Source organism: Siniperca chuatsi, linkage group LG18, assembly GCF_020085105.1.
Source record: "Siniperca chuatsi isolate FFG_IHB_CAS linkage group LG18, ASM2008510v1, whole genome shotgun sequence".
In the NCBI taxonomy this organism is placed as follows: Eukaryota; Metazoa; Chordata; class Actinopteri; order Centrarchiformes; family Sinipercidae; genus Siniperca; species Siniperca chuatsi.
In genome coordinates this window covers 7319542-7339278 of record NC_058059.1, presented here as the reverse complement: position 1 = coordinate 7339278, position 19737 = coordinate 7319542, and the positions used below count along the sequence as shown (strand labels likewise).

At 40.9% G+C, this 19737-nt stretch overlaps 1 protein-coding gene across 1 annotated transcript in view; it reads right to left on the bottom strand.

Moving 5' to 3' along the window:
• Positions 1–19737, bottom strand: part of lamc3 (laminin, gamma 3) — a 101367-nt gene that overhangs the window by 9763 nt on the left and 71867 nt on the right. Inside the window, exons 12-19 of the mRNA XM_044175459.1 lie at positions 17178–17405; positions 6227–6415; positions 5692–5937; positions 4604–4757; positions 4357–4499; positions 4009–4187; positions 1747–1927; positions 555–799 (exon numbers count right to left, since the gene is read on the bottom strand). Coding sequence (XP_044031394.1) covers positions 555–799; positions 1747–1927; positions 4009–4187; positions 4357–4499; positions 4604–4757; positions 5692–5937; positions 6227–6415; positions 17178–17405 — 1565 coding nt within the window. The remainder of the gene's footprint in view (positions 1–554; positions 800–1746; positions 1928–4008; positions 4188–4356; positions 4500–4603; positions 4758–5691; positions 5938–6226; positions 6416–17177; positions 17406–19737) is intronic.

Below are 19737 nucleotides of genomic sequence, written 5' to 3'. Positions count from 1 at the left end.
TCTGCTTATTAATATGGAATTAAATTGCAGCTGCTTCAGGCTTACCCAAGTGATAAGGGCTATGGAGGTACAGTGTGTCTGCGTGCACACACAGACACACAATCAGAAATAGAAAGCCATATATTGGCAAAACTAGCTCTCTCATCTCCCTGAACCTAAATAACACGGCAGCAGTATCTATAATAGATTCCTGCAAGCGTCGTGGAGAGACAGTGAAAAGCCTTGCGGTGGGTGAAGAACAAGTTGTTAATTTTAGCGTCCATCAAACATTCTTTGGATTTTCCTTTGGAGGCAGGAATTTGCCACTCAGAGGGAGGAGGGTGGTGGAAGTGTGAGGGGGGTTATGAAATATTGTTTCGCTTTGGGGGATCTTTGCGGATCTATACAGAGGAGCTCCACATAGAGTAGTAAACTGCAGCATCCCATAATAAGGACAGGAAATCAACTGCATCACATACATTATCAGCATGCTTGTGGACCGGGTGAATGCTTACATTATAGATATGCGGAACATTAACACAATGTTGAAGATACAATATGTTTGATTCACCTACCATGTTGTCCAGGTCCAGTGTTGCCTGCTTTAGCTGTTTCTGAGATGCTCTGATCATGAAAATAGTCTCTGTGAAGGTTTGACACACACCCCTGCTCCCTTCATCCTTCCTCCTCTCCTTCCTCTCTTCCCCTGTCATGCTGATGCTGCAGTTCAAAGTAGATGTAATGCCATGCAGCTGGGCTAAGAGTGTGCCTGTAGAAGCTTCCAGCAAGGAAAATTGTTTTATGAAGGCCTCCCGTGCTTCTGAAAGAGTAAAGAGCACAAAGCAAATAAAACCACAGTAATTCCTTCAGTTTGTAGTCAGAAAAAAAACAAATCTGTACGGAATTCTGTCCAGATGTTAACACTTTTGTCAAAGTCTGTAGCTGAGTAAGATTAGTACAATATGTCTGGATGTTTGTTGCTTCATTTTGTGACATACTTTGCTTGTTTCTTTGTCTTTGTGTCTTATAAAATGAGAGATTACAAGTGTGTGTGTACCCCAGTGTGTGCTGTTTTGCCTCTGTATGTCCGCACACTGAGCCTGTCACTCCCACATACTCATTAAATTATTATTGGGCCGTCCAGTGTCTTAAAGAGCATGGCTGGTGTGTATGTGTGTATAAGTATGTGGGTGTTGGGAGGGGGATTGTTAGACAACTGTTATCGTGATTGCAACTATAATCATAATAAACCAGGGATTAGAGATGCACCGCCTGTCATATAAATAGGGATTAAGTTGGTCACACGGCGCCTTGTTCTATATTGTTTTGATTTGTCTCCATTTGGCCTGTGCAGCTGAGCCTGTAAGCCCTTTCCCCTTCCAAAGATAATGAGTATATATCAGCATTGTGTTAAAGTAATTGGTAGAGGTTTGTATTGTTGTCTGCTTCCTGATTTAATCGCTTTGTTGTGTTGTATCTGTAATAGTGTCACACTGAGGAAACACAGACAGAGCAATGGCCCATTTGCAGAACACCGGGGGCGGTTTCATGTCAAATTTCTTAGCCATGCTTGCCGGTCTTGTATGTACTGATATGGCATGTTATCATCTCACAGCCAAAATGTGACACAATAGTTACAATGGCGCATAAGCGAGCTTCACATTTCACAAAGCAAAGACTGCCAAGTGTCTCTTACATGACCACATAGGAAACATTAAAAGGAGTGACAGGCCAAGTGGAATTATCTTGGCTTCTGGCTGCTGTTACCTTGGAAGGCCAGAAAATCCTCCAGAGCATTGGGTAGAGTATCCTCCCTCTGGTGCTCATGCTCATAAAGCCTGGCCATGTGATACTTCAGCAGGTGGTGCTGCTTCCCAAATCTACCTCGGCAATCAAAGTGAGCCAAGAGCTTCTCCAAATCCTGCAGGCGAGTCCTTAGCTTTTCTGCCTGTAATAGTGGCAAGATTTATCACTGACGGTTTAAATGAGAATACAGATTTTGCGAGACCAAAAAAACACGACAACAAATACAACAACAAAATATCTATCCATCTAGATCTGTATTTATTTATTCAGACACAGGGATTGAGACAGGACTCTGATTCTTGGTACACAATAACATCAAAATGTAGTATTTCAACAAAAGCAATGAATAAATGAATATCAACAACAGGATAAGAATAAAATATGGTTTTCATATCCTCATCTACTATTCTCTGCATAGCAAGAAAGCTTTTCAGGAGATAACTAGATTAGACTTCTTAGAAAATGGAAGTCCAGATCTGAAAATGGAACGAAGGTGCTGTGATTGGCACCAATTTGTTGACCCTGGCAGTTAAATGGCCCAGACCTTTAAAAAGACCCTGTAATCTTACTGGGATCACATCTCTTTCTCAAACCAGCTAGCATGATACAGGTGTTGCACATGTGTGTGATTGTCAGGCGTGTTCTCTGGTAGCAGAAATTTATGTGGTTGGTTGCTGATCGTATTAGTTAGCAACCAAGGTGTTCATCAGCTCACATCTTCAGTCCAGTCATTTTAACCATAGGTACAACATATGTTGCTCCTCTGCAGTGATTCATTCTTGCCTTTGAACAAGTACCATATATCCTTCTCATTATTTTGCTTTTTAATATCTTTCTTGATCATCAATCACCCATCTCTGTCTTTTTCAACCTTCCTCTCTTTGTGCTTGTTAGTCATTTCCTTTCTGTGCGTAAGCCAGAGGAAAATGTGAGCAGAAAGATAGAGAGTGGGAGAGGCAGTAAAGGAGAGCTGGGGGAGACTGAGGATAGTGAGAGTAATTGCAGGTGTTCAGAGCAGACAAGGCTTGGGATGTTCACAGAATTGCTAACACTGTGGAAATCACAGCATGCATTCACAGAGTTACAAGCTGGTCCGGAGAGAACACATAGCCGCTTTAGCTGGAAAAAGAATATGTACAGAGAAAGGCAGAACATGTCGGTGGTATTGGATTGGCCTCAGAAAGCAAATCAAGGGACACAGCACCTTAGCATACAGACGTGGGTTGCAACAAATCTAAAGGGACAGGAAGAAGCAGCACAGGGGATCATTAGGGCAAATGTCTCTTTCTGTTTCACTGCACATCTACTGTTTACTTGCAATCTACGATTACAAAGGATACATATGGCTGTCATGAGGGTCCACAAAGGCAAGATGTGCTGCGGGGACTGTGCTATTTCAAGAACATATTGCACCTCATAATAGCAAGATCCAAGACACAACCTGTGTGCAAAACATTTATGTGAATATGTGCAGAAATATGTGCAGCAAACACACATTAATAAACATGACAAGGTGCAATGGAGAAAGATGAAGAGAACAAAGATTCAAAGCAGGGGCATAAGTACATTTACTCAGGTAGTGTACTCACAATTTTGAAATACTGACACCTAACTTGAATGTAGTATTTATTATTTAATTGACCAGCAGAAAATGTATTGACAATTTTGCTAATTGATTAATCATCATTTAAAAGTCATTTATCAAGAAAAAATACCATTCACTGGTTTTTGCCTTCTCAAATGTGAGGCTTTTTTTCTGTTTCATATCACTGTAAGTCGAATAGCTTTGGGTTTTGAGCCTCCGGCTCTGCAAACTTGTGATGGGTGTTGTTCAGCATTTTATAGGCTATATGTTTATTAAATTTAGAAATTGACAGAATAATCCATGATGAAAATGATTGTTAGTTGCAGCCCTAAAACATACTATGAGCTTAGAATATGATGCATTCCTGCAGTTTATTACTACTATTATTCAGTTTTTAAGTGACTTTCCCACTGCTGTTCGTATCTGCTGGATTTTAGCAATAGTTTGCTAAGTTAAATCAACTTAAATGGTGATGATATTTCAGTGTTGTGATCACAGCTTGTTTCTGTTACCCCGTGCCCCAAAAATCAGTAATTGCAGGTTTAAAGCCATTATGTGTAGAATTTGAAAAATTCCAGATTTTGGTGCCCCCAGAGGGTGGTTCTCATACAAACAATCCCAAACAACCATAAACTCACCTGTTTCTTGACAAGGCCATAGCAAACTGGGCATTCCTCACACTGGTGTGTGGCTCTGTTGTGGAAATAGTTCAACTCACATTTGTCACACTTATAACCCACGAAGCCCTGGCGACAGTGGCAGGTACCATTACTGTGACACTGCATGGAAATGGAGCCCATTGGGTCACAGTTACAGGCTGGGAGAGGACAGAGGACAGCAGGACGGGACCACAAGAAGATGGGAGAGCAGCAGAGGAGCAGAGGTAAACATTTGAAGAGTTAGAAATGCCTTCATGTGTGATCTGTATTAGAGGATTAGAGGATGGTACATAGTGTAGTTGTGATGCCTGAAGTGAAGTCCTGTACCTCTGCAACCTCGTGACGAGAATCCAAAGAAGCCCAGACGGCAAGAATCACACAGTCTCCCCTCCACTCCTGCACGACACACACACTGCTCTGTGATTGGATGACACGCAATGGACGACGAGCCAATTGGATTACACTTGCACCTAAGGAAGGCAGGAAAATATCTTAATAATAGATTCAGTTTGTAAGCTCAGTTATTATATCTTTTCAACAAATCCACCTAGAATTTCACAGGTGATCTCTATACCTCTCACATCCTACACCTGGTTGGAGGTTGAAGAAGCCAACTTCACAAAAACTGCAATCCCGTCCAGTCACATGAGTGAGGCACTGACAATTTCCTGTCTGAGGGTGGCATTCATTTACATGCCCAGAGGTTCCAGCAGGATTGCAGCTGCACGCTAAAGGAAGCAAATAAAACAATTTAATTATTAAAAAAATGATAATATTACATTGTTAACAGCTCAAAATTTGGCAATGCATCACCTTAACATGGAGGACTTTTTATTGATTTGATCTCAGAGTGCTTTAGGGAAAAATGGAAGGAAACAGACAGTACCAGAGAGACTCCTTCTGACATTGTTCATTGTTCTGTACAGAAGTTCGACCCGGGGCTTACAGGTAGAGCTGAAGTATCATAAAAGAATCAGAGGATGAACACATCACAGCTATTACTCTTTGGGTCTCTGTCTCCCTTTGTAGGTTGATTTCACTGTTTCATTCACTCAGACCTTTTTTAATTCTCCCAACCCAAAGACTCTCTTTTGCTTTACTTTTTTTGGGGGGGTATCTTTCTGACTCACAGCCATTTGTTCGCCCCATTTTCAGCTTTTGTCTTCTATGACTCAAGGGTGCTACACCTGTTGAATTTGAATTTCTGAGTTAATAAATCAAGTCCATTTGAATGCACTATTTGTTCCTTTAAAAACTGAGCCCAAGGCCATGTAGTCCTTAATGGAATTTGTTCAAAATATTGTTCAGATTGTACCTGTCCTGTGGTAAACAGAACAATCTGAATCTGAACAGTCATATTAATGGCATGTCAAGGATGTCTTGAGTGAGGACTCAAGAATTTGTAAAGATCCTTTCCAAACGTGTTTTAAGATAAATAAAAATACTCTGCTGTGAATATGTCTCCTACTTCACTGAAAAGTCCATTCTCAGTGTAAACACACGCACTTCAACACACTTCAAGGTTCACAAGGAACACAGAGAAATGTCCTTCCTTCAGCAAATTAATGTGAAAACAGTCTTCTAGTGTCAAATCAAAAGAAAAAAACATAAAAATAAATTCATTGACCAATGTTCTATCTCAGTCCCTCCCCAGTAACTCACACTTGCACTTCTGGCCAGCTGTCTGGTTCAGGGCATCACCGTAGAAACCCCGCTGGCAGCGTTGGCAGTGGTCGCCCTCTGTGTGTCCCAGGCATTTCAGACATCGCCCAGTGATGTGGTCACATATTCCCACCGCGTTGAAGTCCACGTTGCCATTGCAGTCGCATCTCACACACAGTCGAGCTGCCCCGGATTGTCCCAAGGGGTCACCATAGTGACCATCTTCACACATCTGACAGCGCATCCCTACACAGGGGGAAAGGTGAAAGAAGGGGCCAGGAATTAGATGGATGACTGAGCTAGGACACTGTTGGAGGTCATCCCCATGTCACCTCAGAGTCTGTTATTAAATTAAAAACTCATATCAGACGTGTTGGAATCAGAGGTGGCATTGTAGAATGATAGTCCCTGCAAATGAGCTGCTTTGAAGCCACAGTCTATTCAGTATCAAGCTGTCTTGTGGAAATGTTCTTAAAGCCCATTATTAACTGTGGTGCGATAAAAATTATTTTACATTGTTGGTGGTTAATCTCACCTGTCTGTGCTGTAGGGCAGTTGGTACAGACCACCTGTCCTGTCTCTGCAATTTGGGCACAGCTGGTACGGTCCGGGCAAGGGCAAGGCTGACAATCACCAGGCGTGCCAATCAAAGCATTTCCATAGTAACCATCCAGGCAGCGCTCACAGGTCATCCCAGTGGTGAAGTCTGAGCACTCACACACACCTGAAACAGAGAGGAGTGTAACAATTAAGCAGTCGTTCTACACACACACACCTTGGGTTTGACACAAATAGACCATAGAGGGTTATGTTTTCCCTCATCGCCAGCAGAGTGCGCTGTGTCTCTGACCATAGCTGCAGCCACGCCATACAAATACTCCACTCCACAGCCCAATCTGGTAAGAAAACATTCCCCACAGCCCATCGTGGAGAGCAGAAGACAACTATATTCACCCCCGACTATAATTGCTTTGGGAAATATAAGAGCCAAATGCAGTCCGAAAGACCTTCAAGAAGTAAAGCAATTCCCCCACCAAGTGGGAGAGATTACCAATTCTATGATGTCCTAAAAACAAACTGTTGTTTCGAAAGCCTTAGAAAAGCAACTCACAGTTTTAAACCACTTTAAAGGATTTGTTCTCGTGCAACATGTGTTGATATACACGTATAAATCTCTGATGAATTCTCAGTTTATTGAGCAGATTTTCAGTCCTCATTATGCCATATTTCAAATCCAGTAAGCTACAGGCAGTGTTGAATTCTATAACATCCACAGTAGTGAAGAAACTGACATAATGTCTGTGAGTAAAACAACCCTGTCTCTTGCTGCAGTTCAGTGACCTGCAGTGGCTCTAATGTCACAGACTGAGATGATAGGACCCACATACACCCTCAAAACCTCCTCTGTGCTTGCCGGATTTCTGCAACAGCAACTCCTGAAATTAAACAGTGAAACTTTGACATAATACAATGTGGCATTCTAATTTAATAACTGACTGACTAAAGCTTACAGAGGACCACAAAGTAATAAGTGTTAACATTCTTGGAAAACCGCAAAGAAAAAAGCAACTGCTAAGATGAAATTTATCACAAGATCATAATGAGTAGACATTTGTTAAATTTTAATCAATATTTATGCATTTTAAAACTAAATAAAAGATGCTTTTGTGCTGCTGTGTGTAACTGCAAGAAGATATTGAGTATTCATGCTGCACTGCCTGATGTTTGGCTTTTAGTATTCACAGAGCGTCTGGATATCAGAGAACTTACAATAATTTGAATCATTTTTAAAATTTAAAAGTTTCTCAAACGACTTCAGCATGGGTTGATAAAAATAATTGCACTGATTTTCTAGAGAACACCAATAAGATCTTGATCCATAGCAAATAATTCGAGGGCATGCGATTTTACATGCGAGTCCTCATTAAAATTTCCCATCACTCCCTCATAGCCTACGGTGTGATTCAGTGAGAAGCTCTTCGCTGTGCATTTTTAAATCAGCTCACACAACTGAATATTGGAGTATAGAAATTCTTGCCTCTAGTTTTGGGGTCACTGCAATCAATGTCTCCCATCACTAAATAAAGCCCTGTTAACTTCAGACCTGTAAGTCAAGTATATGAGATGGAATAATGGCTGCAAAGCTAAATTGATCACATAGCCATCAGGGGGAACAATTATCCTGTTACCTGATGAAGTGTAAACTTCTGGGTAAAAATCATTAGTTCTTCAGCGAGGTGAGGTGAATAATACATGACTTCTAAGCATGTAGTGCCAGTCATTTAAACAAAGTATTTAGTAATAATGATTGTTCCTAGCATAAAGAAGTGAATCTTTCTAGAATTTCACAAGGCATTACAATGACACTGATGGTGTGCAGTGTCAGTCCCCAATGAGCCATAGTAAATTTAATGGCAACAGAAATGTGCTGACTTTACTGTGTGTGAAGATGACTGAGCGTGATATGAGGCAGTAGAGCCACTGAGGGCCTCCTCGACACTATTATCATTCCATCAGCTCCTCAGAAAAGCTAACGGCATGCATCACAAACTGTGGCCGAATGGCAGGATCGCTCGTCACATGATGTCCCTCATCGTCATGCTAATCATCATTACTTCATAACATCCCTGCAAAAAAATGTATCAATGAATCGATGACTGTTCATTCAGCCTTATTGAGTTGGGATTTCTGTGAAGCTCCCTGTGGAGCTGCACACTTTGAATCCTTTGACGAATTTGACTATTCTGCTCTCGCCCTCTCGTACTCCTCCCCTTTCAGCTATGGAGCACTGCACTTCAGCACTCCGCTCTCAGCTACAACTCTGCTTGTCTGTTCTGTGATGGCAAAGCAATATTTTTGTATGGGAAAAAAGCAGGCTGGAGGTTTTTTTTTTTTTTTGAAGAGGTACCCTCCATCATATACGCCTCACTCTCCAAAGAGCTCCTTTCTACCAGTGCTCATTGTACCTATACCTCATCCCTCCACTCTAGTCCTCATTGTACTCTTTACAGAAATACGCACACATCCAGGACTAATGCACTTCATTAAGGAAGCCACTTGTGGAGGATAGGAATACATTGGAATACATGACTGTATGATAGCTGCAGGGGCACAGACAGGCACTACAGAACGATTGAAAGACTGGTGGCTTTGCCATCTACCTTTTCCCACATTTCTCTCACTAAGTGTGTTTATACTTGTACGTCATTCAGTGTTCCTCTCAAACAAAATGCGATGAGTAGCTCTTCTAAAGATAGTGGTTATCATTGTTTACCATAGCTTGTAATAGCTTTAACACCAGATGGAGATAGAAAAGTGGGAAAGAAAATCCAGGGAGAAATGGATTTAAAATAAGTATGTTTTTGTTTAGGAGAAGATCAGCGCGTGGCTCTCTTCTGTTATTACATTCTTGCCCCCAAAATCTCATTTATTTACTGACCAAATTGAGTTTCTAAAGATCATTGCATGTCATTCTGCACCATCTTGGGAGGTCTCTCTGAAGGAGAAGGGCAATGTATCGGGTCTTGGATGACGTGTGAGCCCAGAAATACAAGTAAAACAAGTCCCATGAGTCCAAAGCAACATACTTATGCAACAAGTTATGTGACTGTTTAGGCTGCTTTTTGCTTTGCTCCACAGCGACAAATGCCTTTTAATGTGATTGTGAAAACATTTTAACAAAATATTGCTAGCCTAAAAAAATGTAGCCTACATTTTTTCTATTTATCTGCTTTACATAAGCACAAATTACAACATGGTTGGGATGTCAAAAATATGAGCTTTTCAAGACCTCTACATTTTCAAGGAGGCTTGTCTACTTAGCCCAATGGAACATTAAAAAGCTTTGGGCCAAGGAAATGTATTTACTAATGCGAGAGACAATTTTGTCTGCAACTCTGAGGCCTCAATGGTAGAATGGTAGAATCTGCTGCAGGACTGTTTGATGGTGATGTTGCTCTTTAATTTAACACAAATATGCTGCCATCGCCTGCTGCTGCAGATGTGGCTTGTCAGTGGGGTCTGAATGAGTGGACTGCTGCAGAGGAGAGAGGGAGGATGTTGAAGGAAAGGAGGAGGGGCCGTATATTCTGTCCACCCCCATACATAATGTGCACAATACGGATGACTGGGGAAATATGTTTTGTCATACTGTGACTGTGGAAAACAAATGCATCAATTCCTGTTTTGTGTATAGAGGCTGTCAGCCAAATTGTTGTGGCCAAGGCCCTAGGGTATCAGGGATTGGAACTCACTAACAGCAGTGGTTGTAGCTCATGCTGTCTCGCCATAGCTCTGGGTCACCTAGTTGTTATAGAGGAGCTGGATAAATGATTTACTGTGTATTTTACTGAAATGTCAATCCATTCATGAAACTGATGCAATAAGCTGCTAAATAACTATCCTAGACTGATTGTGTTTGAAAATCTTGCAACTTTATTCAGTTGATTTAACAACAAGGGTGTAACTTTCTCTGGGACTTAAAGGTGGGGTATGTGATTCTGGAGAAATCCAATACCATGACAAATACCATGATTCTGAGCGAACAACGACACAGCAAGTAATGTAACTAATGTTAGCTAAGCTGTGGGTTAGCAAACTGTCACTACAGTTGCTGCAGTGACGCTAACAGCCAGAGAGGACGAGCCGTTTCCCAGAGGCAGCACACCAGCTCCAGACAGCGATACTCACAACTCTCCTGCTACTATAGCACACATCACAACAGCAGCATATCTTGGCAAACTAGAAAGTAAGCTGAATGTCCTTGGGCAAGTCATTTAACGCTACCTGACACACAAATCATGGCTGGAATGGCTGGAATAGTGTTGTGTGGCTCAGTCGAGCCACTTTGTTTGTTTCACATTTACAGAGCCAGGGCTGTGTACAAACACTGGATTTCTTTTCAGCGAACATACTGAATGGACAGCTAGCGGACCGTGAGGAGATATGCACTGAATTTGACAAAAAGATGTGTATTGGATTAGAATCGCATACTCCACCTTTAAACAAGTACTGTGACATAATGCATTAGGTGGAGACAAAAATACTTATTTCTTTCAACTCTTTTTAGCCACATTAGTGGATGGTAATGTTTGTCCGTCCACCACTTTGGTGGAGACTGAAGATTCAAACAACTATTAGTTAGACTGCATGTTTTTTTCTAAAGACATTCATGGTCCCCAGATGGTGAATCCTTTGGTGATCCTCTGACTTTTCATCTAGTGCCATCATCATCAGGTCAAAATTTAAATTTGTCCAGTGCTGTGGTTTATGACAAAATACCTGCAAATGAATTATATTCCAGTCAGCCTCTGGTGTACAGATGTTAGCATGCTAAGACACTAAACTAAGATGGTGAATGTAGTAAACATTATACATATATAAGTGGCTAAGCATGGCTGCAGACTCTTAGTCTTGTTTAATGTGTCTCTTGCATGTCCAGCAACTTTGAGGAAGTGCTTCCTTTAATTGTATCACATTTTCCCAGTTCCTTCTATTTTCATGTTATATCACCAGCCACAACATGTTATATCACCAGCCACAACAAGGTGGAAGAGTTCTATTCTTTTTTGTAAAGAAGTGTGTAGTTTACTTCTTTTCTAGAGGTCTTCTTTTCATATCTGCTGTTTTTAGGCAGGGGAAACTTCCTCATTTTTATTCATTTTGGTGATGCACCAGGTTGGTTGTGCTAAGTTTTCCTTGTCTAAACTAATTTCATCAAGGGAAAGGTTGAAACCTTTTCAAACCAGTGATCTCTGACAGTGTGACTGGAAACCAAAGGCAAACAGACAGTGTGCACAGTGTTTATCTTTCTGTTTATTTTTGTGTAAAATAAATGCACTGGTTGTGAAGAGATAAGTAAAGCATGCTGAAAAGGATCAGCAGGAGAAATTACATGGTAAGATACATTCTAACTGACTACATCTGTGTTTTTTGCCCTCACTGTCGCTCCACATATCCCATCACGCTGATACAGGCCAGGCATCTCAGGGCTTAGCTTGCAACAAATACAGCCCACCAGAGAGATTAGGGGGCTGAATAAGCCAGCACCAGAGCCAGCTTCACTCTCTATCAGTTTGTCTGCCTCAACTTTCTCCCATAGATTTTTCTAACTAATGACCTCAGAGAGCTGGAGATGGCATTTAAGCAGGCATTTGGGAAATGCACGCCCTGGCTTCCTCCATCTTACTCTAAAGCAGCCCTTTGTTGGTAAACACTGACTCACAGTATCCACCATTTTAACCTAGCATTCTAATGAGTATTGCAGTGAGCAGCATGTTTGGTAATTTCTTCATCTGTACCATAATTGATGCAATGAGACAGGTACAGGTAATGGCCTTTATTAGGCCGATTTCAATGTATTTTGCTGCAGGAGCCCCTGGTGGTCTGTTCCTTTTCACAGACCAAGACCAAAATAAGCTTCCGTTTCCCGACCTCCTCCACCAGACTGCAGTGGGCGTGACATTTAGCTATGCAAAACCACTGTGCATTATTCAAAAATTTGGCCCCGCACAAATGTCAAAGTGAGAAACAAGCATATGCTGTTATGAAACAGAACAAGGAACAGAAATACCTTATTTATTCTGGGGTTTGTAGAGGAGATCCACATGCTGCATCCAGGTACTTGTGGTCAGCAGAATGCAGCTAACTATAGCTGGCCTTCTTAATAGCTGTAAGATTATAGCTAGATCTAAAGTAAGTGTTGAAAACATGTGGATGCAGTGTGGATGTACAGACACAAATAAAGATCACTTAGATCCACATCTTCAAATCTTTAATACTTTCGAGTGCATCACATTATAAGAATGCCCAAGAGGTTTTTGCACATGAGATTTATTGAAAAAAAAAAACTGGGAAGTGCAGTTAATGGGCTTTTAATCTAATTAATATGTGATTTCTCATTAATGATATATATGATAAGGAGAAGAGTAAATTCATCAAATGATTCCCTAGGTGTGGTTCGCTAAAACAGAAAGCTTTTGGCATTTGAACTAAAAAATATTAAACCACAGTTTTATCCCAAATTAGCCTAGTATTGTGTTTTGTATGTTAATTATACTGTATTGTGTAGCAATATGGCTGAGGACAATGGGGAAAGGCATTGAGACGGATGAGACTGAGGATCCAAATGATGAAACCTCTCTCTACAATAGGTTTTGTATCTGTAGTACATGATTAGTCCAAATTTAGATTATTTCCTTTTGAAGACTTACAGTAGAATTGACACTGATTTAAGAAAATATAAACAAGCTTGTTAGCATGCTAAGATTTGCTAATTAGCACTAAAAACAAAGCACATCTAAGGCTGATGGGAATGTCATTAATTTTTCAGGCATAAACCACTGTATTGGACAAATTAAAATTATGGTATTTTCTAGATGAAAAATTAAGGGATCACCAAAGTGGCAATCCGTCCTTTGTATTCATTTTAGACTCATATCACTAATATTTGTTCAAACACCTCTTCAGATGACACTGTTCTGTATGGTTCACCATGGAGGACCAACACAGGTCTATTAGAGAACAGGGCTAACAGAGGAACTCTAATAAAGCACCCTACTGCTCAATACCCAGCAGTGACGACAGTGTCGTCGATATATTTCATTTGTTTAAGTGATTAATGAGCGCTCGCCTTCAGTGTGGGCTGCAGAGAAAATTGAGTGTCTCCACTTCACCTATACATTACAATCATCTCTCTTCTTCCTCAACACTCTCCCTCAAGCTTATAAATTATAGCCTCAACCTAATTTTATGGATGGTGTGTATGCAATTAACACATGTCCAGTCCAGTGGTACACTGAATTGAAACTATGTCCAAAACTGTGGAAACACATGCACTACACACACAGTTTTTTTTGTATCTGAAGGACATATGTTTCACTTCATCAGCCCTGAAGCACCAGCGCTCGGCAGGAAATCGCAATTTGCTCGTCCCACCACAAATATTAACATTTCCAATCTGTTGTGTTGCGCTACAGCAAATAGATCCGACACAACTTAGAGAGTGTTAATAAATCATGATTATGACGCACCATTGGCTGCAACTTCCCTCGGCAGCCAGTGAATAAACTCCATCCCAGTTCTGTCTGTGGGCACACCCTGCATGATGATACAAGTCGTTAGGTAATTATACAGCAATTAAGATTCTGATAGGAGAAACAGCAGGTTGGTCCGCCCTTCTGGTAACAAATGATGATCAGGGTGTCTCTAATCAACTTACTTTGATAGTTCCCCTTGACCTGAACTTAGAGTTATGGAGAGCTTCTGCTGTTTGTTTGCTTCCTTTTTTTAATTAAAGACAAGCCAGCAGGCCTTCAGAAGATGACGTGCCATCATCATCCATTTGAAAAAAAAAAAGAGGCTAATATTAACTACCTTCCTTTACTGATAGTTAGCTATTGCTCTTTAACCCAAGAGCTTCGTGCCAAAGGATTTTTGATCCATGACTCAGAGGACACATCGTGTTCCATATTTAACACTCATTCATCATTTGCATGGCACTTGTGTCTTGTAAATATTTTTAAAACATCCTGAGAAGCGTGTGTGTGTATAAAAAAATCCTCACACTCTGTGGGGACTTGTCAGGGGTGAACTCTATTAAGATGCTAAAAATGCTGCTAAGCTCAACCTGCTGAGTGTAAACCAAACCTACTTTGATGTCAAGAAAAAACAGGTTCATTATTAAATAATAGGCACATTAGTGTTCAGACTGCCCTGAAAACTCTCTCATACATTCTGACTCAATCAATCACTTCAATCTTTTTAAAGAACAGGAAAAATAGACTTTGACTTTTTATTTTTTATCTCACCACTTTTCCTCTCACATCTGCTCTCTGATTTAGGTTGAAGTTATTGTTGGCACTAAATCCTGTTCTAGATAAAAGCACTTACAAATTACACATCGCATGAAAGAACTGAATGTTGGATACTATATTAATACAAAGGAAATATATCTATGAAAGACAGGAAGTGAAAACTTGAGGAGTCAGCACAGAAGGGAGTCAAGGACACTAAAAACAAAGTCAAGGTGACTGTGGAGAGCAGGTGCAATCCTAGCTGAGAGGAAGAAGGAAGCAGAAGACAGCAAGAGGCTGACTAGGGAGTCTGGGGAACAAGAAGAGGCAGAGAGAACAAGTGTGTGTGTGTGTGAGAGAGAAAGAGACATCCAGATTGAGAAGAGACATAAGAGACACAGGAAATTTGCAAGCAAATTAGACATCATTAGCCAAGAGGCGGTTAACAAGTCTAATTAGAGGGGAGGCAGGCAGGCAGTGATACCAGACTTTCTTCCGGACCTCAGACGCACACACACAATCATATAAACACACACACACACAGTCAAAAACATAACACACACTTACAGCCAAAGCTTCAGGCATCTCCTAACTAGGTCAGATCTCTGATACTTTAAGGCTGAGGGTAGAAGGGAAAGATAGAGAGGAAGAAAGAGATTGAGGAAAGATAAAAGATGGAGGGTGGGACCTTGGATGGGAGAGTTGTCTGCTCTTGGTGAGATGGAGGGACTTGTTTAAAGCTGTGAGAGCGAGATAGTGTGGAAAAGACTCAAGGAGAAATCCAGTGCATATAATACACACTCACAGACACACACATATAAATAACTGCAAAGAGGTTGACTTGTTTACACACCCAACAGCTGCTGTTTTACTTCTGCCATTTACGGGACATTGGGTTTAGGATATGAATCTGAAAGAATACTGCAGTTGCTGTTATTATCTCCCATAAACTGACAGGTGCATTAAATACACACTTCTAGTTTAGCTGTTATTATAAAGATTAGTTGTGTGAAATGGGTATATAGCTGTATTAGTACAGCCATCCAGTTCTCAGTTTGAGTGATAGCTTGCCAATGCTCCTGAGGGATGAATGAGTTACATTCCCTTGAAGCGATGATGGCTGAATGTCAGTCCTGGAAAGACACAGAAAAATGCTTCAGTCAAGCAGCCTGCATCTCTTTCTGTTCCCTCTGCTCTCTCAGAGGCACAGTGACAGGAAATATTGTCTCGACAACCTCTGATGATCCTTCATCTCATGTAACTCTGGCTGGATGCTTCAGAAGAATGGCTTCATTGTCTAAATAGCAACTTGGATCAGTTTAATATTCTATAATAATACTACGTTCTTCTTAACACTGAGCAAAGTATGTTGCCATGACCAATACTAATAGTGGTAATAGTTTTGAGCACTGACTTGTGAAATGGTGGACTTGAATCACCGTACTCAAGCTATGTTAAATGAAAATTCAAAAGAAAATTCTGTCTTACGAGTATGATTAAACTGTTTTTTTTTACAACCTGTTTGAAGCTACGACTTTAAATGCAATAAAGATAATGAAACATAATGATGGATCTGATTTACTTTCCTTACTCCAGTGATGTAGTATTGTACTTCCATGAAGTTGGGGACTTGCAAGAGACAGATTACATAAAGAATGTTTTTAGTTGATGAAGCAGAGGCTGAAATATCCAAAAACGAGGCATCTTGATAGCCATCTTTTATCATGCCGCGTTCACATCATATGGGATAGCTTACATCTGACAATAAAGAACTTGAAATTGAATCGCAGAGATCGGAAAGATTTCCCATGTTTACGACTTGCAAGCCTTAACGTCATTGGACAATTCAACAACAGAGTTGGTCATGTCAGGGTTACAAGTACTGTGCATTGACACTATATCCATTAAATTCCGATGTTACATGAACGCAGCACTAGACCCTCTCTGACTGGTAAATAACCATGCCTGTGTCTGAGACCACTCCTCTGTTCACTTGTAGTGAGACATAAACGGAGATTTCCGACTCTTACTTATCATCATCATTTTGCGTCATCAACAACAGGTGTAGAGTCACACAACACAAATTTTCACATTGATAAAATGCAGAGCAATGCATTGTGGGATTATTAGCAGAAAGTAGTGTACATACCAGTTGTGGAATTTTGAACGCACTATATAGTGGATAAATTTACACACTCAGAATTCAGAGACTCAAATAAAATGGAGGGCAGTAAACATTGTGCACTATATAGTAAATAGGGAGTGATTCTGGACTCAGCGCATGTCTTTCCGTTGAGTATTTGTAGTTTCAAGCTCAAGCCGATATATACTTTCTGAAGTATATCGATATATTTTCTTAAACTTGACAAAGGTCCTCCAAAGCCATAGAAGACACTGTAAAGCTGTTTTCACAGGCTGTGGAGCACTCCCTGAGACTAGTAAATTGACTTTGGCAAGTAAAACTGGTGGAGTTCTTCTTTAAATATAAAATGCTCTGTACTTGATTTATGAATTCACTTTTCAGGCTGTTTTAGGCTTTTCTACATGTACAGGAGTTACTGAAACAGAAAGATTGTTGATTGGTTGTCAGTGAAGTGGCACCAAAGTCATCATGCCTTCCTGACATTTTCCATATTCATCATTTGAATACAGTTGTGTACATGCCACATATACTGTAAGTGTTTCACTTATTACCTGTCTCTGGGTGACAGGTTCCATGCTGGTGGCAGTTGCACGGCACACATGTTGAGAAAGGCCCTCTGCCAGGGTCTTCCCAGGTGAATCCCGGGGCGCACCGCTCACAGAACTGGCCTGCAAAACCCAGGGGACAGGAACAAGATTCCACCCAGGGGGCAGGAGGGCTGGCTGGACCAGAGGAGATGAAAGCTGAGGTCAGGGTTACCCCTGCGAGCTGCGATGTGTCTGGAGAGGAAGGAAGAGAAAAGATGGGAACAGCGCTTTGTCATGAAACCGATGCTTACAAAGAGCAGTAGTAAACTGATAATTGTTGCCCCAGAGGCCTGTTGAAGTGTTTCGGGCACCTGATTTTCTCTGGAAATAGGGGAATGTGTGTGTGTGTGTGTCTGTGCATGTGTGTGGGTCTCTGTATCTTGTTAAGCAGTAGGTTATTAGCATTTGCTTCAGTGCTGTCCCTCCCTCCCTGTCTCATTACAGGTTCTGGCCTGTGTTTACAGTTTACAGTCTGACACACATACACTCACACACACACACACAATAACAGATTCATCCACCCACACGTCCGTAAATGCCACACTTAATGCTCACTTGCACGCGCACGTGTGCACGCATGCGCCCACACACGTACACTCATCACCCAGGGAATCTTTCATATAGCAAATGAATAAATCACTGTAGCAGAGCAAGACAAGAAGAAAAGGAGACAGGAGACTCGGTGGAGGTATGTCAGATGTGCAGTTCCTGTGGGGTTTCAAGATCCCTCTCTCCTCTCATGAATAGTGATGGGGGCAGGCCATCCTGAACCGAATCCCTTTCACCCTGTACTCTCTAAAGCACAGCCACAGAACACAAAATTACTTTTGTTACTGGCCCATTGCTGTGTCTGTTCTCACTGAAGACACACACGATAGATGGATGGATGGATGGATGGATAGACAGATAGCTGGATGGACGGACTGACCGTCAGACACACAGACAGACAGATGGATAGATAGATAGATAGACAGATAGATAGAATATGCTGTGCATGTATGACTATATAGCTGTGTCAGATATAAAATAAATCAAGTGTGAATGAGCAGCTAAATAATGAGGGAAATCCAGTTGAAACCCAGTTCATTTGCACCTCTGAGGGATAATCAGTAGGCAAGCCTGTCCACTTCCCTCTCCATGACTCGCCTTAGCCTCTACCCTTTTACTCTCCTCTACCTCCTGAATTCTATTAGCTCATTCAACAGGGGAGAATGTGCAATTAAAACCATTTTCAGACACTGTACCCTATGTTTCAGTTAATTAAAAACATTTCATTTTAAGTCATGCTGTGCAAGTTCTCTCCATCAATCCTTTCTCCAAGAAACCTTGTCAGACCAGTCGAGATTTTAATTCCCTTGAGTGGCTCAGAGCAGTCCTGCAGACTATGACAATTTAGGTCTCTTTAGGTACCTGTACATCAAGCCATTAAGTCATTGACTTCTCATAAACTTCCAATATGCCTATGCTCTCTGTTCAAAGCAAAAATTGTGGCAGAGAAAATGAAAGGTCTTGACTGTGACTGCTGTCAAAGCCTAGCTTTATAGTCTAAAGACAATACTTTCATTAAAATAATACAGTGTTATAAGAGACTCTCCGTGGTGCAGAGAGAAATTTAAAGAGCAAAGGAGGAGAAAGATGAGAGGACAGCTTTATGGGATTTTGAAATTAAAGTTTGCAGCGCAGCCTGGAGCGATAAGGCACTTCTAACACTGTTTGAGAATGAGTTTCAGACCTAACACAAATCATTAACAGAGTTTCTCCCCTGTGATGTGCAGTAGATGCAGTGTAAACTGTGTGCTTGACTTTGTTTGCACGTTCACGTGGGTGGGTGGCTACAGGAAACAGTTTGATGGAATATGCATGAATGTGCTTTTGTTTCTGTGTGCGCAATCTTCTTTGCCAGTCTTTTTGTATCCGCAAGTGCATGTGGAACTACACAAGAGTGTGTGTGTCACTATGCCTACACTGCACTTCTAATTAAAATGGTGTAAGTAAGTGTGAGAGAGCTGGTGATTTTGGCCAGCTGTTCTGTCTTCTTGGTGCTCTAATCCGCCATAATGCCTCTCAGATCCTGCCTGTACTTTACAATACAGACTATCAGATAGAAAGGGAGGAAGGACATGATAAAAATGAGAGGAGGATTTCAAAAACTAGATCCTAACATCTGGGAATAAATGTCCCGTTTTTTGTTAAGCCATATTTGGAACAGTTGAACTATTCCCTGAATACAAACACTGACATTGTTTCAGTAACTCTCTTTGGTGCGGCTTTAATAATTTGTGCTACTGTGTGATGAAAATGTATTTTTTATTAATAAAAATGTTAATCTTTTTGGTATTATTTGTAAATGGCCATTCATTCAGCAATAATATTACATAATGTTTATTTTTCCACCATAATGCCTAAATGCCGTCACAGATATACATGTACACACAACCATGTTCCTATGGTATGTCACAATGCACTGTGAAAAAGTCAATAATAATATATAATGACACGGTAGTCAAGTTAAAAGACAAACATC